Source organism: Magallana gigas, chromosome 7 (assembly GCF_963853765.1).
Source record: "Magallana gigas chromosome 7, xbMagGiga1.1, whole genome shotgun sequence".
In the NCBI taxonomy this organism is placed as follows: Eukaryota; Metazoa; Mollusca; class Bivalvia; order Ostreida; family Ostreidae; genus Magallana; species Magallana gigas.
The window spans coordinates 46,005,983-46,033,268 of record NC_088859.1 but is presented as its reverse complement, the minus strand read 5'-3'; the positions used below and the strand labels follow the sequence as shown (position 1 = coordinate 46,033,268).

The 27,286-nt window shown below is 33.7% G+C and overlaps 1 protein-coding gene across 1 annotated transcript; it reads left to right on the top strand.

Moving 5' to 3' along the window:
• Positions 1-3,698: 3,698 nt before the first annotated feature.
• LOC105337786 (neuropeptide SIFamide receptor) lies at positions 3,699-17,543 on the top strand. Its single transcript, XM_011442681.4, has 3 exons — positions 3,699-4,155; positions 13,186-13,285; positions 16,046-17,543. The coding sequence occupies exons 1-3, from the start codon at positions 3,864-3,866 to the stop codon at positions 16,845-16,847; spliced, it is 1,194 nt and encodes a 397-aa protein (XP_011440983.1). The 5' UTR covers positions 3,699-3,863; the 3' UTR covers positions 16,848-17,543.
• Positions 17,544-27,286: the final 9,743 nt, after the last annotated feature.

Genomic DNA, 27,286 nt, shown 5'->3' with positions numbered 1-27,286 from the left:
TTATAGCGTGTATAGCTTTAAATATGAAGAGTAAATAAAATATGTTCAGTCGAATCACGCTCTTTTATAACTGATAATTTGATAACAACATCTACTATATGAAACACACAATGAATTCATATTAGCTCAAATATAGGATACATATGCATAATTGTTTTTGGTTCATAAATCAGTCGAAAGGTTTAGCACTTAAAGGTTAGACTTATGTACATATCTCTTTTGAATTTAATAACTAGAACTCATTTCACTCTTCTTGTACCTGGGTTTGTTTGTGCAGGGTTTAGACAACGCTTATTATGACTCACCGTGACCCTTGATTTTTTCATTGCAGCCGGTTATTTTAACCCAACCGGTCAACAAGCTACATCAATGAAATAGGCGAGTTATATGTTTCGATCGTCATTACTAAAATCAATATAAAGATACTAATAAAAGTTACTTAGTACGATAAAACTGTTGATTTAGTTTCTTGAGACATTAATACGAAAATCTATTGAGAACAGAATATTCAGTACCAATTCAAACTGATGTCCGGTAGAATACTCCGTAAACAACGGTTGTTATTGGACAGTAGCTGATGTCATGGACTTCGAAAACAATGCATAGATGTACCCTTTCACCTGCAGATGTTACACACAACATTTGGTCAACTTAATGTATAAAAAAAACCGTTAACTAACGGTGGACTCCCGTCATCTAAAGAGAAAAGGTTTGACAAATCTGTGTCTGCCCTAACAAACAAATATTATGATATATTTTCTCCCATCGTGACATATATCATTAACCTTAGTTTAACCAAATATTCTTCGAACTAAATATGAATTTATACAACAAACGTATTCCGTATCCATGTGTACATTTCTGTCCCGTTTTGATCAATATTTCTAATTATCCAAATAATATACTTTTGTCCAAACTAAATTTAAAAAATTGAAAATTGGACGAGATTCCTGCTTTGAAACGTCCTCTTTATCAATCGAACACGTATAGGGGGCTGTGCATAGGAACAACATTAAAACTGTACCCGGATGATAATTGAAAAAATTGAGTGAAGTGTTCCGAGAACTTCCAAATAAATAAAAATCCATTCCACCATTATAAATTCGTTGCCAGTTTTGTAAAAAACAGTATTTCGGATAGAAAGAGAGGATTCGCAAAGAGAAAATGTTGGAAAAAAATTTTTGGAAGGTATTTGTATTCAGAAAAGTGTCGGGGAATAGAAACACAAGACAGAAGAATAGTATAGGGCCAATGCCCGCCTACGAATCGGATGTGCTTTTGAGGTTGAAGTAAAAATAAGCACAATAGTTCCTGAAAATCTCATCTGATTTTGTAAATCTAAAAGCCTTATCAAAGCGAAAAAACGCGTATTAGCCTCAATTTTTTAACCCTAGGGAAGCCTATTATGATTAATTCGGTATGGTAAGAACAGTGCAGTTCTCCCATCTGTTAAAATTACATTGCTCCGTCTTAATTTCAAATTGTAAGACCCTCAAACTTGAGATTGCCATGGGATATTCAAGATAGGATTTTTCTGGATACCAAATCTTTCCGATCTTTGACCGGTTAAGGTTCAGCTTTATAGACAGTTATAGACTTCCGTCCGATTTTAGAAGTTGAGATACAAGTATGACCTTGAGTTTGCTTTTCAACTACTAAACATGATTTGGAAATCGAAGAAAGGGGTTTTCATTCTAAGAGCTTGAGACTATTTTGTTTCAGGTGCAAGAGCTTTGGTTGAAAAAACCTAGACCCCTCTTGGCCCGTAATTTGAGGGGCGAGTCCCTTTTTCTTGATATTAAAAAAAATTATAATTCTAAACACATTTTGTGTAACAGGTGATTACTGTTAAGAAATTCCTTTCCGTTCTTGAGATATCTGGAAAAATGGAAAAGATTGTTTAAGGGGCCGACCCTTTATCTCCTTATAGGGGCCATTAACGCAATTTTGTTGGTAAAATATTGTTAATAACATCATTCTGGGTATCTTCTTTTCAAAAATACTTTTCAAAATATTTCTGCTTTTTTAATATATAAATGATCAAAATATTGAACTTCTAGCCACATAAAACCACCCTTATTACGTAACATATGAGAACTCTTTTATCATGAGTGGATAATAATTGAAAGATGGAAATTTTTGCTTCTTTAACATATTACAAAATATTCATCAGAAAGAAGCTGTGCATGAAAGACTCTAGACCCTATATTCATCAGAAAGACGCTGTGCTTGAAAGACCCTAGACCCTTCATGATCCTTAATTGGAGGGGCCAGTCCCTTTTCCTTGATATCCGACGAAAACACATTTTCTTCATTGAGTGTTTAGAGATTTGTTACCGTTTCGTCAAAAAATGACGAAGTTCAACAGCTGATGATTACACAAAAATTCAAAACCCAAATAATATGCACATCTTTGATATATGGACGGTTGATCTGCAAAACAAAACTATTTATTTTGAAAACTGTACGAGGAGTTATCAGTACAATCGGGGTAACCTGTATGCAATATTATGCCAAAATATGACTAAGTTCAACAGCTGGTATTTTTCTCAAATATTATCAAAAATCAATTTCTAAGTAATATGCACATATCTGATATATGTGCAATGGATCTGCAAAACAAAAACTTTCTATCTTGAAAATTGTAGGAGAAGTTATCTGTACAATAGTAGTACCCTTTTGGCAGCCTCCCGCCCACCCGCCATTTTCAACCTTTCAATCGTCGAAATTTTCTTTTGAAAACCCCGGTTAAAAAAAAACCTACATGAAGTCCCACTCGACACACCTCGGCCGATTCGATTCTAATTTGATGTAGGTTACGGAATCGGCCGAGGTGTGCCGAGTGATGAAGTCCCTCGCTCTTACCTTTTAGACTTTTTACCTCTAGACTTTGCAAAATGAGCCCGATACCGTTTTATTACAAACTCCAATCTGATTAAAATACTGATCTCAGATTCTACATAAGCGCACAGCGCAGAGAGCTTTTTGCTTATACATGTATATAGTCAGCGAAGTGAATGTTCGCGAGCGCTCGTTAAAATTTGTGTTGCATATATAGGGAATCTTGGCGAGCGCTCGCGAGCACCCCCTTTGTTGAACTAGCCTCAGATTGACATTAAACATTTTTCTCCTGACGCAAGGTGTGTATCGATATCATGATCCATAAGTTTAATAATATCTTTTTTATCCTACCTTCTCAAAGGATAAATGGCTGTGAAAAGTATACGTAGAACCATTTTAACAAGACTTTAGACTTTCGGCGGCTGGACGTAGCTATATATTTCTTATGTCAAAACAAGTTAAACTTGCGCAGTCTTAGCTCAAAAGACAGAAAAAATCTTGTTGATTTCAAAGACCAATGGCTGAGTTGCTAAACTCCTCTATTAATAGACACTATGCATGTAGTTCAAGACCTTATGATTTCAAAAAGTGGAATATCATTACCACGGAGAGGACAGGAACTCTAGTTATAAAAGTACATCAGACAACTACGTTATTATGAAAAGAAATCGCATGAAAATACTGTAAATGTCAACCCAATTGCAATCAAGTTAAAGTCGTCATAAAAAATGTTTGCATAACTACATATTATAGAGTTTTACAAACGTCACTGAAATATTACAACGTAACTAACATCAGGTGTAACAGTGTTCGGGGTGTTTCTGACGAGCATGTAGATAAAGCACAGCAATAGTCACTACTCACCAGTCGAATACTACCTCTAAAAACAATCGATGAGGGAGCATAATCGGCTTCAACTCTAACTCGATTGAACATTCTAACTCTTACTGTTGACGCTGGGGCAGCAATATAGACTACTGCGAGCGCAACACGGGCAAACTCATCAGAGGTGTTGCGCGGACATGAACGAATCTGTTTATTGCAACATCTGTACCACGAACTTTCAGAGCTTTGAAGAGGAGGTATATTACCCGTTAGTGAAACACCCGCTACACGTCATTGTAATTTTGACCCTTGCTTATGGTCTAGCTTTCCTGTTCGCTGTCGTTGGAAATTGCTTTGTAATTGCTGTCGTTTTGAAATACCCATGGATGCGAACAGTAACGAATTATTTTGTGGTGAATTTGGCTGTGGCTGACCTTCTTATTGCAATCTTCAATGTCCCCTTCACTCTGGTGGATAACATATATTCTGGTAAGTTATGAACGGTCATACGTTTGTATGGTAACTTCATTTTCCTTCAGTTATACTTTGGAATTTCTGTATCGACCTTTAGTTAATTTTTATAGGACTATTTGTAATCGGTTTGACTTAAAGATGGTAAGCTCTGCCTTTAAGGAAATATTGAAGTTTCAATAAACTATTTATTAAGTATTATTTAAAAAATTTAAAGAGTGGAAGAACTTTTTTCTTTTGATGCTTGTATTTGCTTCAATCTTGAACATTGAAATAAGTAACATCCATGCAATGTATTGACTTTTTCAAAATAATTGGCCCATGTTTTCTCATTGTTTGAGTATTTAATATTGCAATGTATCGATCATGTTTTTCTTTGATTTCGTCCCAAACAATGTATTTTAAAATGTATAAAATAGCGCTTAACTCGCTTTGCGATCGGTTTTCGACAAAAGACACAAGCTAGCAAACAAAACCGTGCATGGAGCAATTCTCTATCAGAATCTAATTGCAGACAAATTAGATCAAGAAAAACTGAAATATCACAAGAATAAATTTCATTTTAAAATTAGTTATTGGAAAACGCTATCTTAATAATCTTGAAAAGTGAAATAGGATAGACAAAAGAAGCAGAGGTATTGAGTAGATGTGTTATAGGCTCTTGAATTGGACTTATGATTTGTGTTAATTGAACTGTTTAAGGTGTAAACGACTGTCGACTAATTAAAGAGTAAACATGTCTTAAATGAATATATAACTACATAACCATAAAAACGTAAATTATAGCGCCCGGCGGTACAAGCAATCAACCTTTGAGCCTTTGTCTTAATTTTGTACTTGTTAGATCACTTGAGTGATCTTGGGTGATCTGTTTTTGTTGGTCCGCGGACTATCAAAGAGACCACGGAGACGAGAAATTCGATGCTCATCCTACTCTGCGTGTTGAAGAGATTCATGCATTCCTAACAGTTTGAAGTAAAGAGTATGGAGAGCCGAATCAACATCATATATAAATTGATGATATATCCATTGATTTGAAGATATCATTAATTTAATTAATGGGTGCAGCAATTCAACCAAGATCTTAAAAATTTCAGTGTTGAAACTTGAATGTAGATTACCAGAAGAAAGCAATAATTCCGTTATTGATATTCTAGATTTAAGTCAAGGTGCTTATTTCTCTCATGGAGGGATTGCTGTACATATTTATTGCCCGAATTTATTTTCATCAAAATTAGTCGAATAATATTTCTCCCTCCTTCGCAATTCCCATTGAATACATAGGCAAAGGTCTAAGTTGAAAGGTGCATATCACTTATCATGCACATCACCATTAACTGAGAGGGTTAATCTATGAATTATGAATACTATGATAAAACCATATATAAAATAAATTAAGATATAAAGAATATAAACACAGGAACACTTCTAACTCAAGTAGATAAAATATCATAATAATGTGAAGGGTAGTAGAAAAGGTTCGTTTCCAGTCGATTTTGCTTTGATGGGGTGTATTGGGAGTAATTCATTCAATAGGCATTCCCATTAATCCATTTAATACTCGCATAAGTTGAATTCATTATGCATTTAAATAATTAAAGATATCTTCAGTTATTTTGAGTATATGTCAATTCGGATTCCATAAGTCCCTTTGTTGTATCTGCGTGTCTGAAAGTAGTCTGGAACTCAATTTTACAACTTCAAGAGCGCTCGTAATTAAAAATGGATAATTATGGTTATTTAAGGGCCTGTATCTGAAACCATAAGAAATATTAGAGTAGGACTCTTTTTCTAAACAGGTTAAGAATTGCCGTGCGATTTGTTTAGGATAAACATGAAGAGATGAATTCAAATTAAACATTCAATTCAAATCTTTTCATTCGTGGACGGATTTCGCCTTATCTTCAAAAAATTGTTTACGTTCGTACTGTACGTTCAATATATCGTCCATTCTTTGAAACTGATTCTCTTAAGTAGAAACAGGATGTTTGAAGTGTTCGATTTTTATTTTTGGGAGTTGATTTTAATCAACTCTCCTATGCAGTTACTCTGGCAAACCGAAACTGAAACAGTGTTTGGACCTAAGCACAAATCAAAACCGCTGACAAGAATTAGTTCTTGAAAATAATCGATAAATTCGATGTAATGTACGCTGAAGCATTTTTTTAAAGGAAACTTATTTATAAATACCTATGAAATAGTCAGATTTTAAATAGTACGAACAATTTAGAAGTTTTTTGCAGTCGTATGTATTCCTACGCCAGAGTTCATTATAGTCTCGTTCAACCATCGACTGTCTCCGGAGAATCAGTCTATATATAGAGGTCGCACGAGCTATCACGAGACCTTGTATATCTTACTTGTCGGAGATTAACGGAGACGGCCGAGCATTTGGTTGAACGAGACTAGAGTTCATTATTGGTTTGATTCATACACTTTTTGAAATATTTCGAATACCGATACATAGTTTGATGAAATCAATTCCATTTTTAAATATTACACAACATGATTCATAAGAGGTTTTCTCGAAATTCTTGTCGGAAAAGTCCGAGAATCCATATTATAAAAATGTGCGTAATTCAAATAAAGATTATAAACTACTTGCCAAGGAAAATAACATATCGTTGATTTTAAGATAAATAATATTCGATAAAACCAACTCCCGTCAGTACTTCCGTACTTTGATTTTCTATTAACTGCAAAACCAGTTACAACTAGACACGGGATTGATCACTTATCTGCTACGTGGATGATCGAATTTTTACATAGGAATCATAGATTCAATCTTTAAAAAATTTCCTCTCAAAAAATAATCAGCCGGAAAGCATTCTCAGGTACTGGTAGTGTAGATTCAAAGTTGTAAAAAAATTAACCCCGGGGGTAGGGTTTGGGCCACAATAGGGAGTGACATTTTTCTATAGGAAAATATAGAGTAAATCTTCTAAAAATGTTCTTCTCAGAAATTGATCAGCCAGGAAAGCTGAAACTTATGTGGAAGCATCCTCAGGTAGTGTAAATTCAAAGTTGTGAAAATTATGATCCTCGGGGTAAAGGTGGGGCCATAATGGTGGTCAAGTTTTTACATAGGAATATAGAGAGAAAAGTCTTTCAAAATCTTCTTTTCAAAAACTGAATGGCCAGGAAAGCTGAAACTTGTGTGGAAGCATCCATAGGTAAGGCAGATTTATGTCTCTTCAAACCATGATCCCTGGGGGTTGAGTGGGGCTACAATGGGGGTTGAATTTTTACATAGAGAAGATGTAATATATGTTATATAACATTTTTAAAATTAAAAATCTGTCTAAGAATATATTTACCTCATTAACAGGTGTATTTTACTAATGCATCTTCATATCTTACAAATCATTTTTTTGGTAAAATGTCGATCGATGCTTTCAAAAAGAAGATTATTTTTCAAATTAAACAATTAAAGTAAGTTTCTCTGGATAGCAGACACTGTCATGAAATTTTTATTTTCGAGGAACTGTTTACGTTTGCTTAGCTAAATTTCAAACCCGACGTAACTAATTTGCAGAATCATTGCACGCGAGGGTTATATAACAGTTTCGGAAGGGCAATATAACCATTTCCTGTGAAATATAACTTTTTCCGGGAGGGCAATATATTAACTATTTCCGGTGTGAATCAGCAATTTTCGGAGCATAGTAATAAAATTATCTCATTTGTGACATAACGAGAAAAATTATTCGAAAATGTTTTAGAGAGAGAGAGAGAGAGAGAGAGAGAGAGAGAGAGAGAGAGAGAGAGAGAGCAGAACCAATTGGCCAGAAAAGCTGAAACTTATGTGGAAGCATCCTCAGGTGCGGTAGGTTCAAGTTTGTTCAAATCATGATCCCTAGGTGTATGATTGGAGGGGGGGGGGCAAAAATTTATGTAGTTTTTTGTAGGAAAAAATATTTTAAAAACCATTTGCCTAGAAAAGCTACTGTGACTTTAATAGAAGCAACCTCAGATAATGTACATAAATTCAAATTCATTTAAAAATTCAAAATCTCGAGGAGTAGGATTGGGCCACATTTGGGATCCAATTTTACAAAGGAAAACATTTTCATTATTCACAAAAACTTAAATGTTATAATTTATAGTTTAACTTATATGCGAGCATTTATACAGATTGCTGATTCTTTAAAATTGTTTAGTTTTGGACAATTCTTGGGCCTCACAAGGGGTTCAGAACTGATGCAGCTTTATATCCTGTATATAAACAATTGTTTAGGATCTGCGGATGAACTGCAATGCTCAACATGTGATATGACTATAAAATCATCCTACCTATTAGAAAGGAGACTTGATAATGAACATTAAAGTATCCAGGAAAATGGATTTTTATTTATAAAGGATGTACATTTATTACAATACATTGTCCAGATATTTTGTATTATGACTCCATAAAGCTTAGTTAATCATGCCAATTGTTGCTCAGGTGAGCGAGGTAGCCCATGGGCGTCTTGTTTTTAGTTGGACTTAAAAGAAATGCTTGAAGAATTGAATGGTACTAATTGTTTTCACAGAATTTGCGTATAAATATGGTTAATCAGTCCAAAACTAGCGTTTTATGCGCATAAGATACACAATTTTTTAATTGGTGCCACTGTAGCTCCCCGGTCGTTCATCCGAATTTTTTTCAGACTGGGAGCGACCGACCTGCAGTTAAGTTGGGTCTCTCTTACTTATAGGAGCGTCAATAATCCGTGCACGACATCTCTCGAATACACTTACTGACCGTAGGGAAGCTCAGTTTATTTTCCAGTAAAAATATCTATGAAAACAAGAAAAGTTCCATGAGTTTGCCAACGGTTAGTGAGCATGGGAGGTTAGTGAGCATGGGTTTCCGACAATAGCTTAAAGAATATACATGTATAGCTTTAAACGATAAATCAAACCGAGACCATACGGATTGTAACAACTGTCGTTACCAAAAGCGTATTTGGTGCATCTAGATGAAGTTCATTGAATGTATATGTTGGTGAACTTTCAAAAATGAATGCCGATAATATTTACTTTGTAGATCAAAATATCAATCGAAAACCCCTAAACATGAAACTTTCAAATTTATTGCACCTAAAAAATTGTTTGCTTTCATAAGTTCAGCAGGACTGCAATGAAACAATCGTGGCACGACTTTTGAGTCAACTAGCCTTGGGGGGGGGGGGGGGGGGATGTAAGACTCAAAAAGGAAACATTTAATGATTTAGAAAAGAATTTATTACCTTTCTAGACCTAGTATTCCCAGATTATATTTATTAAATCGAAATAAAATAGACGTTTGTAATGACTTTTGATTATCATATTTTATGGTCGACAAAAAATTATATAGATAAATCCGCGGAATTCGGAGGACCTGCATACAACGGAAATTCTACAGATAAGACAATTATGTAAATCTGCCACAAACACGGAGCTCTAGGAAAACAAAAGGAACTTTATTATCCACTCTGATTAAACAGGAAATAATCCCAAGAATCCCAAATTTCCGATAGAAGCTGGTGATTCCTAGGAATATATCTTTTGTTTGTTTGTTCTTTAGGTTTTCAATGAGTAAAACGGAGAAGTGCCTTGACATTTCATACAATAGTTTTACTAGCCTTCATTAGCCTTCATTTAGGAACGGTTCGTGTTTTTAAAATATAACTTCTTTCCAGTTGTTTTTACTTCGGTGTAACAGTTGCTCTACTATACAAAAATATGACTTTTATTTGCTTTCTAATGGAAAAAAGTACAATAAAAAGACATTTTTTTTTCTGAACACGGTTTTTCTTTTATTAGTTTTTAGACACACATAACTTCTGGAAAAGAACCAATTTTCTCGAGAATTTTGATTATCGTTAATGGCTGAAAACAATGGTAAACAAGGTAAAATCCCGAGCTCTTCCACGAATTGTTTGCGCCATTATCCATGAACCATCTTACATGCTTTATGTTGTGTAAGTAAAGAACTAACACAGCAGACATTTGAGGCCTCAAGAATCAAACATTTACAGATTAGTGGATAAGAAACTCAATAAAATCCCAGCAGTGGAAGAAATATCGACGGGATACTTTGTTTATTAGTTTGATCCGTCACTCATTCCGAGTGAGCCATTCTCTGTTAAATTAAAAAAATATACTAGATTTTGACCCGTGCGTGCACGGGTTGACATTGCATATGCTAGCGGACATTTACGAAATAGGTACATCGACACACCTAGCTTATTGTTGACATTTACATAATCAAGCTTTAAGACTACAATAGTGCTATTAATTTCACTACACTCTGCTTAGTTAGAATAATCTAACTGTGTCCCGGAACAGACCTTTACCACAGTTAAGGTGACTCCCATATACCCGTAATGTAGCAAAAAAATGCAAATTGCTCCGAAACAATTTTGGAGAAAATTAATAAGGCTTCATTGAAAATAACAGTCAAATTTTCATCTAAAAATTTAATTCATTTTAATGAAAAATTCAATACTTTTTCACCACCGTTTTTTACTCGTTTCGAATTTTCACATCATGTTGACATTCGGAACTCTCGGGATGCACTGAGTTAGAGTTATCTCCCGTATTCCTTTGATGAACAGAATATAAGACAAATTTTCAATGAAAATTTACACGTACATGTAATATCGTTTCTGAGTTTATCCATGCAAATGTGATATTGTGGAAACATAAACTAAAGACCCTACCGTGATTTAGCGTGAATGTAATGCGCATGTGCAAGATTGTAAAATCCAAAAAATCCAGATAATTTCCGGATTTTTAAAGGAATTTTCGGTGATTATTAATTGGCGAAGCTTGATTGAGGAAAAAATCAATCAAATTGGTAATCTTCAAGATTTAGCGCGAATGTAATGCGCATGTGCAAGATTGTAAAATCCAAAAAATCCAGATAATTTCCGGATTTTTAAAGGAATTTTCGGTGATTATTAATTGGCGAAGCTTGATTGAGGAAAAAATCAATCAAATTGGTAATCTTCAAGTACTAATGATGTTTAAAATATATAAAACAAAAGACAGTACTCTTCCGATTTCTCGGTATTAGAGCCCAAAAATTCGAGTAGTATAGATTCGTCACATTTTTTAGACAATGTGTAGGCTTTTTGAAGGGATAATGAAAAGGTTCTATGAATGTATGAAGCAGTTATTTCATTAAGATGAATATGAATAATCTATTTCCCCAAAAAGTGACATATGGTATCTAAGCAAACTTTCTAAGACAGGGAATATAAGCGACTGCATATTGATAAATCATTTTAAGATCGACTTTTCAATGAAAGAAATCTGAGCTCATATCTATGTGTAATACTCCTCTGGTAATGATATATACGAGTAAACGATCAGTAAAAATCAAGACTGTACATTAATTGCGGTTCTACGCAAATAAAAGCCGTGTTTCTGTTAATCAAGTTAGAGATCTTCTTTGTATCTTGTGACAAGTGTCTCAGATAACGAACAGTTCAGATATTGATTCTTAAAAAAACAACAGTGAAAGCGTTATTAAGGGTTCTTTGCGCAAACGTAGATGTATAAAAAATATATATGGTTTGACATTGATTACTGGTTACCCTCATCCTATACTGGACATCTCTCTCTCTCTCTCTCTCTCTCTCTCTCTCTCTCTCTCTCTCTCTCTCTCTCTCTCTCTCTCTCTCTCTCTCTCTCTCTCTCAGTATAGGTATTGTTCTAAGATTAAAGGATTTATTCGGTTGAACAAGACGATACCAGTTGTAAAAAAGAAACCTAATAATGAATAAAAGATTATTTGATTATTTATTTGTTCAAAGTTCAGTAGATTTAATTAGCTTTTTTCAGAATAAATTGTCTAAAAGCACGTTATTGCTCAGATCGCCATGCAGTAATTCCTTTGTAAACCTATACCTTTTATGTACAAAAAGCTAATCAGTTAGAGTAGACTATCCTCTCACATCTTTGAATTGAGACTGGACGAATGCCATTATGCTTTTGAAAGAGCCGGATTTTAAGAGTTATGTAAAATCACTTGGAGAATTGGAATTGCCATTTTATTGTAATAAACCCTCATTTTGAAAAGAATTGTAAGAATATGGAAAATAAAAATGCATGATTTGTAACACGGTACATGTATATATAAATGTTTGCTTGTTCGCAAAATTTGTAAAGGAATTTCTTATTCCTTGCATTAAGAGGGTTTGATGGTCGTGACCATTTCAGACAATGTTGATCTCTTTTGGAAGAAAAGCTCTTTATAGAGATTTTGGGGAATATTTGTATTCAAATCTAAATACATGAAATAGTTTAAAGCTAAAAAAAATCATATCTAAAATTTTAAGGAAGATCTGTTTGGTTAATTTCAATAAATGCCCCATTAACTTTTGGTGGGGATTGTTATTTTGTAACCCCTTTATTTCACAACTTTTAAAAATTTCCCAATGTTTTCTTACCATTTTATAGTACTTTTGGAGGGCAGGAAACACACACATATATATAGCAGGTATGAGGTTATTTATATCCTCTCAACTTTCAGGGGTTTTTTTTAATAAAAAAAAATAAAACGGACACTCAGGTTTTTTTCTGTGTAACAAAGCATACAAAAATGTGTATTTTCTCATTTATATTAAAGAAGAGGGGTTGTAATTTTAAGCAAGTGCGTGTGGTAGTACACGGTAAATCTCAATCGCAACTTCTCGGGCCTTTCCGGCAAGCTCGGAAAAACACCTCGAATGTATTATCTAGGCGTCCATGACAACCCCCCCCCCCCCTTTTTTTTTAATTAAACGTGATATATTAAAATACAACACATTTTATGATCTGTTGAGATGTAAGCTAGACTTCATTTAAGTAAATTATATACTTTAAAATATAACACAGAAGCGACTTACAAGGCTGTCTACCCGATACTTATTTTACATTTAATGGGAAGCGACTCCATTTTGTTTAAAATTCTAACATCCGGTAATGTTAATACATTCGAGGTGTTTTTCCTAGCTCTGTCGGAAAAGCCCGAGAATTTGCGATTGCGGTTAATCTATAAGTAACCATTTGTATTCATATGTGATTTGACTCTTTCAGGATGGCGGTTGGGGTCCTTCCTGTGTAAAGCCACGCCCTTCCTCCAGCAAGTGTCTGTCTGTGTGTCAGTGAACACGCTGGCCCTCATAGCTGTCGACAGGTTCGTTCACGGAATCACGGGTTACAAATAAAATCCAATAAGTTCTGATTTAACTCCCTTAGGCATCCTCCATTAATGAAAAAAATGGGGGTGAAAGTGACTTCCTATATCTATAATTCCATATCTCTTCCTGTCCATTACAATCTAATTAGATGCCAAATATTTATTTTTTCGTAATTTGAAGACGGTTATTTACATTAGAAAATTTTGCCAGTTATCATGGCTACCTGCTGCAGAAAGCCACAAAAAGAAATATTTATGGCAATTCACTAGATATTTTTTTATTACAGATATCATCTTTGAATGAATTAAAATTGACTTCTGGAATAAGATGCATACACAATAAGGCAATTTATGGGGATTATCTATATCCTTCACAATAATCTGCTTTGGGTTAATACAGTACTCTTTGTTAACAAATGTAGAACTAACTTAATCTTGTCTTAAGGGTTCGAATCCAATTGATTTTAAAAATAGATGTTGAGCGTGGTGTTAATACTAAGCAAGGTTTGTTCCAATTCTTTTATACACAGTCGGCGACGCCTTAATAATGTCCAGATTCGTACATATCTAACAGACCTTGTAATCTCTAACAAGTCAAGTGAGGCTGTGAAAATCATAATTTCGTTTCTGGTACATATAGGTTTACAAGGAATAAACTACTTTTAAAAGGCAAAATGTCAATTATTTGCTTGAAGCACCTGCTAATTATGATAAAATCATACTGGAACTTTTGGTTCATAAGCATCATTTCGAACCCAACTAGATAGGTCCTCACTCAATTAGGATTCTACTGATGTAGAAATACAGTTACATATAGCTATTTATTTAATCCAAATCATGTTTCAACATCTATATGATACTGGGGATATTTCAACAAAGACTTTATTGAACCTCTCTTGAGCTTGAGAAGTTATTTTCTCAGGTATTCTTAATTACTATTTTTATCACTAACTTCAGAAACTTTGTGATTAAACTAAAAATATCTAAAGACCCCCCCCCCCCCACCCCACCCCTTCACTCCCCGACACGTTTAGTTTGATGGCTACATCAGTAAGCATCCAGAACACCTAGGGCCTTTCACAGAAAACAGGGAGTAAAATATGAGTGACGGTTAGTGAAATAAGTGTTTTTGTCTTTATCTTTTGAGATTTCGAAAACAATTTTTAAAAAACGAAACAAATCCCTACTGGGGCCAGAAAATTTAAAACTTGTATTCTGTTAAATTCCATTCACGTATTGTTTGTTGAAATTCGTCAAACTCGTATTTTCTCGGAGGTACATTTAGCTAAAAAATGCACAATGTAATATGAAATAACCTTTTTAAATCGTTAGACCAAACAACTACTCTTAGATGTCCTCCTGGTTGTATTCAAGCTAACACCTCGAAGGAATGGCATTTACTTATTTATTTCCTTTACAAAAATGTTGATACTTGTGAATCAGTTGCAAATGTTACAGGTTCTTTCTTATTAACGTACATTCATTTTTAAATTTTTTTTCTTGTAACGTTTAATGAGGAAAAAATCCTTACATTGAAAGCAAAAATGTGACACCAATTGGTAATTATATTGTATACTCAGTTCAGTATATGAATTTGCATTTTCTCATATACAAATCTACTATCTTTGTATATTTATGTCTTCTCATTCAATGCATTTCTCGAATCAAATGAAACAATACATATAGATGTTGATACCATGTGGCGTAATAACCTTGAGCGTAAGAGCATTGTGCATTTATTTTTATAGAATTATAAAAATAACTCAATTTAATCTTTTTCAGATTTATACAGTGTCATAAGAATAAATCTTAACATGTATGACTTTTGTATTTGAGGGGGCTGTTATGATTTCATAGGTCGTATAAAATGGTAGTTTATCTAATCAATGGATATGATGCTTTTTCTGAAATATTTCTTTCGTGCTGTTTTAAGATAATTAGGCCATCTAACCGTACTTCCGGCATTAAGTTAAACTTTATTCAGTTCATTTGAATTAATGGTTTTCTAATACACTAACGTTTACTCCAAATTTCTGACCCGAGAAATCGGAAAAAAGGTTCCCGAGTAATTGATGTGACTCAGGGGAATGTTTCCGACACATAATGGTAATGAACAATAAAACGTCTGACCGGGCCCTTATACCTTGTACCATAAACAAAAAAAAACTCATTTCACAAATATCTTTAAATTTTCTGATTTGGTCGAGTCATAAATTTAAATTATTTTCCACTTTTTAAATATATTGGCCTACAAGCCTACAGCAGAAATTTCGTTGAAATTATTCAAAAGTTATACTCATTCCCTATTTTGACATGTCTATACGTTTGAGGCCACTGGGCCTGGAACGACTGCTAATGGAAAATCCGCATCACATCCTTACAAACTAACCTATAACTCTTAAAGTGTATGGCGTTCGTATACTTCAAAGTAAACATTTAAGCGTTTCTTTTATCACCTTTTAAAAGCGTGGTCCTTATTTTCCCCAGATTATTCTTCTTTTTATATATATATATATATATATATATATATATATATATATATATATATATATATATATATATATATATACACACACATACACATATCAAAATACGACTTATCCTAATATAAAAGAAATATGAAAAGCAAAATAATGCAAATTCTAAAGACATGCAGTTCAAATGAATTCTACCGATACGATACTGCGTGTGTTTAATTTCTATGTCTGTCATGAACATGAAAGTACATGAATTGTATCTTCTTATTTAACATTTCAGGTATATGGCCATATGTAACACGTGGTTGTCGAAAATATCTAAAACAGCAGCCCGAATCGCCATTCTCTGTATCTGGATCACATCCATTGCCTTGTCGATACCGATAGTAGTTTTTTACGAGGAATACGAGACGCATACAGGTACTCAGGTTATTCCGATGTGCTTTCAGCTTTGGCCAAACTTCGACTACCAGCGAGCGTATTTTGTTGTGGGACTGTTCGTGTTGTGTTACACCTTGCCTTTGTTGCTCATTATGGTTTGTTATACCTCTATAACTGTCCGCGTTTGGCGTCGACATGCCCCAGGCGTGTCCAATACGTGTTACAGCGGCGTCATCCACAAGTCAAAAATCAAAGTCATAAAGATGTTTGGAATTGTGATAAGCCTGTATGCTCTGTCATGGCTGCCATTATACGTAATTTTCTTTAAGTTGTATTTCTCACCTCCTGCCACAAACAGTAAAGATTTTGATTTGCTGTTCAGCATCATCATTCCAATTAGTCAGTGGCTAGGGCTGTGTAACAGTGGAATAAACCCAATGATCTACTGCTTCTACAGCAAGAAATACCGCCATGGGTTCAAGTGTCTGATGATGTGCAAGCCCTACTTTTACCCATCGCGTTATCTAACGTACCAATCGGGTAAAAATCCCCACCCTGAATCGTCCAGTTCTAGAAGTGAGGAAAGGATTTCGAAAGACGAACGGGTCTACAACCAGGCCAGATTCATGCTCGTTCAGTATTCGGACGGCAACATGACAGTCAGCTTCAGAAAGGAGGACACGAATCAGACAAGAATATGACGTCACAGGCACGTTCAATTACAACAGTTCAGCATAAAACGGAAGGTGCGGATTATCTTCTTGTCTTTAAACTTTAAATCGATGATGTTGTTATGCCTTTTCTAATTCACATGTCATAAACCCCCATCTTTTGTCGTTTGTCATCCTCAACATTAATCTTTATAAAACGTTCATCAAAATTCACTTATTTTGCATTCAACTTGTATTGCTCAGTGTATTGATTCAAGCCTCTTGCTATTTTCAGATACAAACGAAATAAGGTCACTTGTTTACCGGAAAACATAGTTAAAACGTTATTGCAAAAATTGTAACAAGTTAGAAATGTCTGTAATCACTGTAATATCTTGTTTCATTCTCTAGCTTTATACAATTATTATTTATCGATTTGAATATCTTAAAATCGTTTGCGTTGCTTATTAAGATACTTGTATTACAATTTCATAAAAGAAAATCGATGTCTATTTTCAATTCAATTTTACTTTAAAAAGTCTGATAATATCTGACAGCTAGTGATATTTATTTGACCAATATGCATACGTTTTTAAACTGAAAACTGACAGGAAGTTGCGCATTTATTATATTTTTTATGAATATGCGTTATTTCTTAAACTACTTTAAATTTTGTAAAATGTTTGCTATATGTATCTCCTTGTTAAGTTGTGTAACGTATTTTTGTTATTAAATATTTTAATTTTTGAGGAGTTTCTTATTGACAAAGTCTCAAAGATGATGACCACAAATATTTAAGACTGTCAAGATGTTCTAATATATTGATGATAAGATCAACTTTAGTTACAATAAACCAAGGGTATGCGGTATTGTTGCTCACTTTCTGATCACATCATTATTTCAATACGAGTTACCTTCCTTGGTCACAGGCTAAATGAGTATCCTATCACCGAGATTTGGCGAGGGGATAGAAAACACACAAGGAAAAAATGCAAATGAAACAGTAAAGTAAGGTGACCATCGCGTTTTATGATATTCTAGTTGAAAACAGTCAATTGATAAAACCTTTTTGGTCGTTTTAGTTTGATGCAAAATATCCTTCTCATTTCAACCACGTTAAATTCAACCGCGGCGTCATATATACACATATAATGAAATGATTTATTTGATTAGAATTTGAAAAGAGGGTCTATGTTGAAACACCTAAAGATTCTTTAACATACCTTTGAAGAAATTATTGTTTGAACATCTAGTTTTTTTTTCAATATCACTGTACTTTATTTACGACAAAGCGTATTGCTGAATATCATATATGTTTGGAAAGTAAAAAGAGGGCTACAGGACCTTCTACCTGTAATCAATGAAATGAAGTACTGGTAATTGACCTGTATCTTTGGTTATCCCCCACCTTTACCCCTATTCTCGTTTTTAAAGACTGTAAATTAGATTCATAAGTGTTAACAAATCATTATACTATTAACAAATTAGAAATTTAATTCCAGAATTTATGATTTATACATATTTTTTCAAAGTGCATTAAGTGTCTCGATACTAAAAAATTTTGATGTACCTTCATAACGCACTTTGAAAAAAAATTCCAAAGTGCGTTGATTTTGTCCAAAATTAAACGTACTTTGAAATTTTTTTCAAATTGCGTATTTTTTTTTGAAAGTGCGTTGCCAAAAGGCATATCTACTGCATACATACTCATCGTCTAAATAAGGTCTAATAAAATCAAACCGATTTCAATCAACAAAAAAGTGAAGAGATAACCCACTATACATTAGAAATATCATTTTGTATCGCAAGAATTGAATGTTTTAGAAAAATAATACAAGTCCGTAAATTCGTGGCCAAAGCATTTATATAGCCCACTTTGTTGTGACTAAAATGGCTTTGTGACACCAGACATTCGGTTATCTTATATGTATTAGCTTTTTATGTTGTGGCTTCGATGCCACCAAAACATAAGGCAATATTTCTTTATCTTACCATTTGTTAAAATATCAAAATCTGAATATAAATAGAAATTTTGCTTTTGCAAACTTGTACAATAAAATTATCAAATAGATTTAATAGGCAAAAACAGATTTGAAATTAAATTTTACGACTGAACCAAATGGGCATTTGCGCTATCTTATCATCCTATCTTCTTTGGCCCTTTGATCCGATAACTTTGTAGTGAATACAAGATCTGTTGGTACATTTAAGGGATCATTGACCAAGCGTGCTGAAGTACTGCTTTCAGATCATCAACTCTATCAATGTCCATCATATTTCTTTTTTCTTGATCTTCTAAGAGCAACCAGATATTTTTAATCACATTGTCATAATGAGCAAGAAGGGTTTGAATGTTGTTATATTCTATCCAGGCTTCAGTAAAAGTCATCCTAAAGAGCTTTGAATCATCCGCAGTCGTCACTATAAAATATTAATATGTAAATGGTGAGATACAGAATGCAATTTTAGCTTAAAAACTATAGACATTACTGTTTCATTTTGTAAACTAATCGGTGTATAAAATTCATTTAAAACGCGCTCACTTTGGTCCGCCTATCTACATGTAGGTCAAGTCATTCATTACGCTTACCCGCTGACGGTCGTGTGTTCAGTCTGCAGAGTGACGTCATATCACTTTGACACTGTGGACATATTAAAGCCCTTTCACAGACCTGAGGTGGCGTGACAGCAACGTTTACATTTTAGATACCATGTATTTTATATCAAATGTATAGAATTACACTCTATCCATGAACTTGAAAAACTTTGACAAAATGAAGTAGATCTGAAAATAGCTCGAGCTGTAATGTCAACAGTTTCCATGTGTAATCTCAAACCAACAGCATGTTTGGCGATAAAGCTTAGCGGTATTTAAAGAGTATTGCTTTTTATTATATCTTTTGTCTTGTTCAAAAGCCATTCTCAAAAATTAATTAAAAATCCGTTTCCTATAATATCGAATACATTTGTCAGATCGTTTCGAAATAGAATCATGTTTCCGTTATCCAGACGTAGGTTCGTGGCAATTATTCTTTTTTCTAATGAAATACAGGACCAATTAATTATATAGTTATAACATTGATTTGATGTTCTGCAAATATATAGATCTCTCTCTCTCTCTTTCTCTCTCTCTCTCTCTCTCTCTCTCTCTCTCTCTCTCTCTCTCTCTCTCTCTCTTGCGTGGCACATTGTAATGTTGCTTGACGCAAATATATCCTATAAGTTTGTATGAAAGGACTATGTGCGGTATTATGCAGTTTTTGCCTCCAAAATTAAAGTTTTATTAAGAGTTTTAAAAATAAGGTGGAAGATAGTTAAAATGATTTTGAAGATAAGGGGTGTAAAAGGTTATCACCACAGTGACGTCATAATGTATAAAGATGTCATGAAGATCGCCTTATTTTGATAAATAGATGTTTTGTAGCAAAATATGGGTGTATTCTGATGGTTTTTCGACTGGGAAACATCGAGCGCAGGCTTGCTCAAGTACCATGTTTTGGTATAGTGTGTACAATTATCTGAAGAAAAACATGTTAAAATCGTACTTGAGCAGACCTGCGCTCTTTACTTCAGAATACAAAATATAAAGCAAAAATGAGAATATTTTCATTTGTTTGCAAATTTGCGGGAATAAGGTCATTTAGTTGACGTCATAGATAAAGAGCGAATGAGCAATGATGACTAAAATCAAGATAAAAGTGATACGCGTCCACTGTAGATTGATTTATGAAGATTTTTGAGTTTTATAAGATACTATTTAAAAATTGGTTAAAATTGGGGCAGATATTTGACCATACCGCACATAGTCCTTTAATTTTTGAAATTTATAAGATACATGCAAAATATTTGTTGCAAGATTGTTTTTAAGGAAGAAGGACTGTTCCCATAAACTACACTCTGCACTATTGTTAATGTACCACTGGTATTCGTTACAATAATGTTGATATCTGCGACCTTTTTGCAAAAATATGTACTTTATTTTGACTTATAGTGACAAAAAAATTTCAAATCGAATTCCGATATAAATTAATACCTTCAAAAAAACAATACAAATTTTCGTTCATGATTTATATCATAATCGTAATAATAATCATATAGGGCTTATTAGTGTTGGATGACATTTTCTTTTACGAAATTTAGTCTCAATGCTTGTTCATAAATGATAATTGAATACTTCATATCAAGTTTTTTTTAGTATTCTTGGCACTTTGTTAGTAATTGAGTAAAGTACACTAAAATTGTCTATATATAATAAGAAAATTTGAAAGCACAATTTATTTCTTGATAAGATGCTGCGAAAATACATTATATAGAGTGCTGAGACTTAATGGTAACGCATAAATCAAGTAAACCACTGACAAATACATTAATTTGAAGTACTATCAGCTATGGACAATCTGTTTTGTTTTGTTTTGTTCTGCAGTTCAACTATCAAGACCGATTCTCACAAAGGACCAGTTTATTTTGTGTGTTAAATTATGAGCTAGGTTTCATAAACTTGTACCTATAAAAATAGCACGAATTGCGCCTAAAAAGTGTGGTTTGTAAATAGTATCTTAGCAGGCCCGTTCAGAATGTTTATATTCACATGGGATCGATTTTTACGGAAACGGACTCAACAGTTGGCCAAAGAACAAGTGATTTTGAAACAGCAATTTACAGGTCCGCCAGTATTATCTATTTCTACTTAGCCTTGTTATAATAGTTGCATTGTATTCTTTAAAATTCGGACACGAATAGGTCTGAATACTAATTAATATCAAAAAGCTTCAAATTTAAAATAGGTAAAAAATTATCTTTGCTAGTTACAAAAAAATGATACATTTTAATTCATGATCTCGACGAATTTTTAAAAAAAACCTGCTTGATTCCCCCTTTTTTTGAACAATCAGAGGTCTTAAAAATAGAACTAAATAAACAGGAGCTTGGACTTTGGGTATTTGTGCCAAACAGCAATGTGACGTAGGCCTGTCAGGCCGTCTATTTCATTGTTCGCCACTCAGCCATGGATCTTTGAAATCAACAAGATTTGTCTTACTTTTGAGCTAAGACTATGCAACCATTGCATATATCACTCAAAACCAGCTCATTTTAACTCATTTTGATCCAAGAAATAGATGGTAATGTCCTACCGAAGGTCCAAGGTATTGTTATAATGGATATGGTAATTGCACGGACACAATAATAAGGTGTGTTTATCATGTTTTTATTTTGTAAATGAATGTACTGTATAAACAAATGAAGATGTCTTATTTAAAAAAAGCTTATTATACCAAGAAATTCTTGAACATTGAGGAGTGGGATACCTTAAAGATAAAATAATATTTAAGATAAAAAGGGGGGGGGGGGTATACATGTACTGCAATTAATCTCAAATTTGCAAATGCACAAGGAAATATTAAAATTGTCATGTGCAGTCTCAAATATTGATTATAAGATATTAATAAATATATGCACCCATAATATCACATGGGAAAACTACATGCACTGGAGAAGAGGAAAGAGGTAATGGTAAAGAAGTGAATGCATGTGCAGTGTATAATCTTTCAGCGTGAATTGACTCATAATCGGCCTACGTTCTTCTTTTCTCTAGATCTGTATGTGACGTTAATTTGCATACTCTAAAACCTGGATTGGCCTGAACATGACATGGCAAGACGATTGGTTAAAACCTCGGTATCTTCAACATTTTTCACCTTGAAATTATATTTCATTTGATTTCATTGATTTTTCTAGACCAATTAAACTGTTTCCGTAAAATGTATATCAGTCAACAACTGATTAATCATACATGGCAGGTGATATAGCACATGGAATTATAATTGATTTTGGTCCATTAAGTATAAAGTGTCAAAGATATAATTATGCTACATATATTCACGTGACATATATGTAACTGCATCACATGATGTGTTTTTGATTTAACATGATGCGTTTATGACCAATTTTAAAAGATGCAGTTTTGCATTGTTAACTGTGAGTGCATGAAATAAACCTAAACTTTATGTCGCTCGGCCGCTGAGAAACTGCTTTTCGGACTTTTGTGTTTAAATTATGTAAACAGGCGGGAACATTTTTAACTTATTGACACGTAGTACATAATGAAACAATAAGACACACACACACATGAGTTCAAAGAGTTGGGTTTTTTTTATTTCATCAAATTCTATCACTTTTCCGCACTTCTAAATAAAGTCGAATGTCTTTGCTTTGGATGTTATTCTTTAATATCTTAGTAAAAAGACAGTGTTAATGTCGAGGCCAGGACAATTATATCATGCCATATTTTAGAGTATGCCGATGTTATTTACAAATAAAATAAACCTCTATCTTGCCTTTTCCGCTCTTTTGTAAACTAAAAATACGGGTCAGCTTCAATACACACGTAGTTCTTTTAAAACGCCTCTGATAAGAACAATTAATCAATTAATTATGTATCGTAGGTTGAAATTGAGGCTTTAGAAGAAACAGCGATTTGTCGTCGTAAATTTGTTTAACGTTTGTTCTCAACGTTCGCAGAAAACGTTTTGTCTATTGATTTGTGGGATAAAAAAAACCCTTGCGCTTGTAAACTGTCCTCCACTGAACTCGGCCTAAGGTGTCTCCGGTCTATTCGCTGGAGTTTCCATTTGACCAAAGGACATCATTCCGCATGCGTGGGATATTAGACACGACACTTCCGACATAATGAAAAGCTGTGTCTTGTTTTTTAACATGAAAATAAAAGATAATGTTTCCTCATACATCAAACGTATGTAGTATGAAATATACATTGAGTTGTCGGTTAAATGGGATAAAAAATGATTATAGACTAAAACATCCAAGAATACCACCAAAATTTTTCTCTTGTATAATGCTAAATTAACCACCTTAAGGTGGATCCATACATTCTACGATAATGTCTACTTAGTAAGAAAGGACCATAAAAGAGTCAAAGAACGTTGAGGGCTGGTAGACAAGCAAGAAGGTGAGAGCTTTTGAGAAGATTCGAGTCCCAGGAAACATTCAAATTCCCGTAAACCATTTGATCTGCCATCGATTGTTTTAAATCAATATAGCTCACACAACGGAAAAAATAATTGAAGGCAATTTAGTTCCCAACTTCCAACATGATTACGCTAGGATGTATAGTGTTTCGGGTGGGTTGTAACTTCCAGTAACATTTTGACACAGAAATTTATGTTACTGATTAAGCTCACAAACGATTGAATTAAGTTGATGCACGAAATAGCTTTTTCCAGAAAGCAATTACTTACATGTAAAAGCCTTGCACATATGTAAAACGTGTAGCTAGCATAATCGTTATTCGTGGTAATATGCAAGTGTTGTAGGTAGAGATTAAAATTTAAATTACTAGTTAATTACTTCTTAACATGTATTTTCTCTGACGTGTATATGCAAAGGTGCAGAGGACAATTTTATATATGATGAAATGTGCATGTAAATGTTATATAATTATGTTAATAATATGTTGATATTTAAATGTAATATAAGTTGGAATTGCCAAGAATTTATGGCATTTGTACTGAAACTGGTATGTTAAAACAATTTCACACCAAAGAAGGCGTATATACATGTATGAAATATTTAAAGAACATATATTATACTATCATGCTCATGTTGCTGCAAGCATAGCATTAACGAAAAATATGATATATCTAGAAAATCTTGTGACCTGTTTCTGTGTTTAAAATATTTCTATTGTGCATAGTTTTATCTGATTTTCAACAAGTTTCCAAGTAGTCGGTCATCTATTTTTCTATTAAAAGAAAGATAACTTCGGAATGTCGCAGAAAATGTTCAATACTACCAAGTTCTATTGGTACATGTACGAGAGAAGTGTAAACTGTAATTAACAAGTAAAGCATATTCTTCTTCTTTTTTTAAATTCACTATATAACACTATAGACTCAGTTTGTATTTTTCTTGACAAAATATTTGGAGGAATTATTATTTGTTACCTATCTCATCAACTAACATTAAAAAAAGGACACACAATATGACATTTTCTCAAAATATCTAGCTCCAAAAAGGTCTACACTCAAAACCACGTGTTATCCGTTTGTATGTAAACAGACTGCACACTCCCCTGAAGCTGCTGCATGTGCCTGTAAAGAGGTTCTTATGAAAATTATCATCATCCAACAAAATGCATGAAATATCCTTCTCGGTGGTACAAATAATTTTAAAACTGAGTACAGGGACATGTAAAAATTCAGTATAGAAAAAAAATAATTCTGAAGTATTTATGGAACTACTAAGGTCGATTGCCGGTGTGATACCCAAAACTTTTTTGGTTTTTCCTACCAGTAACTTAATTCGGAGGTTCCTGTTTTCCTAGAAATAAACATTAATTCTCATTGGATTGGAATAACAGGTGAGGGATTTGAACCAATATCTCTACAAAATGTTGATCCACATATCCTCCTTATCAACTCAGGATAGAAAATGACCTACAGTGGTATTGGAATATACTGAGAGTAGTAAGATCTGCAGTACATCAGCGACTACCCTCTTAAATTGATCATTGAGTGACTATCCACCTAAATTGATCATTGAGTGACTATCCATCTAAATTGATCATTGAGTTACTATCAACCTAAATTGATCATTGGGTGACTATCAACATAAATTGATCATTGGGTGACTATCAACCTAAATTGATCATTGGGTGACTATCAACATAAATTGATCATTGAGTGACTATCCACCTAAATTGATCATTGGGTGACTATCAACCTAAATTGATCATTGAGAGACTATCCACCTAAATTGATCATTGGGTGACTATCCACCTAAATTGATCATTGAGTGATTATCCACGTAAATTGATCATTGGGTGACTATCCACCTAAATTAATCATTAAGTGACTATCCACCTAAATTGATCACTGGGTGACTCTCCATCTAAATTGGTCATTGGGTGATGTGACTATCCATCTAAATTGATCATTGGGTGACTATCCACCTAAATTGATCATTGGGTGACTATCCACCAAAATTGATCATTGAGTGACTATCCACCTAAATTGATCATTTGGTGACTATCAACCTAAATTGATCATTGAGTGACTATCCACCTCAATTTATCATTGGGTGACTATCCACCTAAATTGATCATTGAGTGAATATCCACCTAAATTGATCATTGAGTGACTATCCACCTAAATTGATGTGTAGTGTTTAATACAAATTTTAGTTGTTCTACCATCAGGATCTAGGTTGCTAACATTCAAACAAATATTCTAGTTTCTAAGAGGATCTGGATATCATTCCATTCTTCTTTATAAGTATTGGGATAGTTGCAGTGTTCATGTAAAGATTAGAAACATTAAATTAGAAACGTTACAACTAGGACATTTCCTTATAACATGGGGCTTTTCTCTAGCTATGAGATACAACCAGTCGCTCTTCCTAATCGGGTGAATAAGAGCACCAATCCCAATCTGTAAAGAAAAAAACCCAGCAATATCAGATTTGTGAGGATATTTAAGAGAAACAGCAGTTACAGAAATTTTATCCCAGAGTACATAGTTTTTATTACGATTAAGTCAAATATTGTCAAATGTATGCTGAGTGATTCCTATCTATTTAATCAGAAGTATAAAAGAAGTGTGAAAGCAGCGCTACTTTGCCAGTGGAGCTGGTTTTCTGTCGAATTCATTCAACGAAGAAGCACGAAGCCTCTATCCGACCTTTTTTATCAACCATCGTCAACTTAACTCCAGAACGATAAAAGACAGTATGCATATAGATTAATCCAGGACTCTTGGTCGGTTAACAAGTACTTCACATTACTTGTGTGCGGGCACCATACCTTACTTATACAGGTATTTCACATTATTAAAATTTATATGGATTGGAAAGAAAGAGGAAGCTCATCGGCACATGTAGTTCCACGGAGTTTTTTTTTAAATTAAAGGAATTAGTTTTGGACTTGAAAATCATTTAATATTTATTCGTTTGATGAGATATCGGCGCTTCTGATTGGTTGAAAAATTTCTTTGATACCTGCATCAATAAAATTTTTGCCGGATCTACTTTTCTCAACTGTTCTGATCTAACACTATTTATAGAACGGGAATTTCCAAGATAAACACTGTCAACAAAATGTAAAGTTGTGTCTGTTTTATTGTCAGCAAACAAAATGCAACCTTGTGAATATAAAAACTTGAAAGTTTAACCTTAAGCTTCAAAAATAAATAAAACACATTGTTTGATTCACGAAATAGAAAATTAAGCGTCTTCTCACGATTTCGTCTGCTTGAGATCAATCAACATTTACAGCGAGGCTGGCTGTTCCTTTTCCAGGAATATTATAACGAACATAAAGGCCTATAAACTTTCACAGTAACACTGCTGTTCAAATTTGGTAACGATAATTTTTAAATTTACACACGTACATGATCGGTCATCAGAATACTTAAGCGTCGTAAAGAAAAGCTATGAGTAATGCATCAACTCCTTCGGTGAATTCCAAGCGGCAGATA